This window comes from Hibiscus syriacus, unplaced genomic scaffold (assembly GCF_006381635.1).
Source record: "Hibiscus syriacus cultivar Baekdansim isolate YM2019G1 unplaced genomic scaffold, ASM638163v2 tig00112614_pilon, whole genome shotgun sequence".
NCBI lineage: Eukaryota > Viridiplantae > Streptophyta > Magnoliopsida > Malvales > Malvaceae > Hibiscus > Hibiscus syriacus.
In genome coordinates this window covers 857136-858217 of record NW_024063369.1, presented here as the reverse complement: position 1 = coordinate 858217, position 1082 = coordinate 857136, and the positions used below count along the sequence as shown (strand labels likewise).

At 48.0% G+C, this 1082-nt stretch overlaps 1 protein-coding gene across 1 annotated transcript; it reads left to right on the top strand.

Moving 5' to 3' along the window:
- Positions 1-124: 124 nt before the first annotated feature.
- On the top strand, positions 125-802 carry LOC120182013 (putative beta-D-xylosidase). The gene has a single exon (XM_039187038.1). It carries the CDS (start codon positions 125-127, stop codon positions 800-802), a length of 678 nt encoding a protein of 225 aa, XP_039042969.1.
- The last annotated feature ends 280 nt before the right edge of the window (positions 803-1082 follow it).

Here is a 1082-nt window from a genome sequence, read left to right as displayed (position 1 = left end):
ATTAGGCGTTGCTTGTGGATACACGTCTCCTTTGCAAGGAATAGGAAAGTACGCAAAAACAATTCACCAAATCGGATGTGCCGATGTTCATTGCAGAGATGAAGTGTTATCGGTGCCGCAATCGATGCTGCACCGAGCTGATGCAACGATTCTTAATGGGGGCTCGACCAATCTCGAGCAGAATTCAAGGACAGGAAAGGGTTGCATTTGCCAGGGGCATCAACAACGACTCGTTTCTGAAGTAGCCATGGCTTCCAGGGGTCCAACCATAATGGTTTTAATGTCAGGTGGGCCTATCGATGTTCTTTTGCGAAGAATGACCCTCGTATCGCTGCCATTTATGGGCCGGATACCCAGGACAAGCAGGAGGAGCCGCGATAGCCGATGTATTGTATGGGACAACCAACCCAGGGGGCAAGTTGCCTATGACATGGTACCCACAAGATATGTTTCGAATTTGGCAATGACAGACATGGCAATGCGTTCGAGCCCGAGGAGAAATTATCCAGGAAGAAGCTATAGGTTTACAAAGGACCCGTTGTACCCTTTTGGCCACGGATTAAGCTACACCAACTTCGTTCATACCATTGTTGGTGCACCCAACGTCGTCTCCGTCCCTCTAGACGGCCACCGTCGTAACGGAAACGCAACAGTTTTAGGCAAGGCAATCAAAGTTAATCATGCAAGATGCAACAAGCTGTCAGTAGGCCTTCAAGTAAACGTGAAGAATACGGGATCGAAGGACGGTACTCATACGATGCAGTGTTTCGGTTCCACCTGCTGGCCATTGGGCTCCTCATAAACAGCTGGTAGCGTTCGCAAAAGTGCATGTTCCGGCAGGGTCAGAACAGCAAGTCGAATCAGCATCCATGTGTGCAAGTTCCTAAGCGTCGGGACGTGTCGGGGATCCGAAGAATTCCGATCGGAGTACACCATCTCCAATTGATAGCATTAAGCACCCGTATCCCTTCAAGCAAAACATTAGGGGTGATCAAAACCTAGAGAAACGATATGCCATTGCTAAACGATAGCAAAATTTAGTTCTTTTGTCAAACTGCAAGTGTTAAGTATTACTTAAGTTG

Coding starts and splice junctions, on each gene's coding strand:
- LOC120182013 (XM_039187038.1), top strand. CDS start 125: ATGCTGCACCGAGCTGATGCAACGATTCTTAATGGGGGCTCGACCAAT.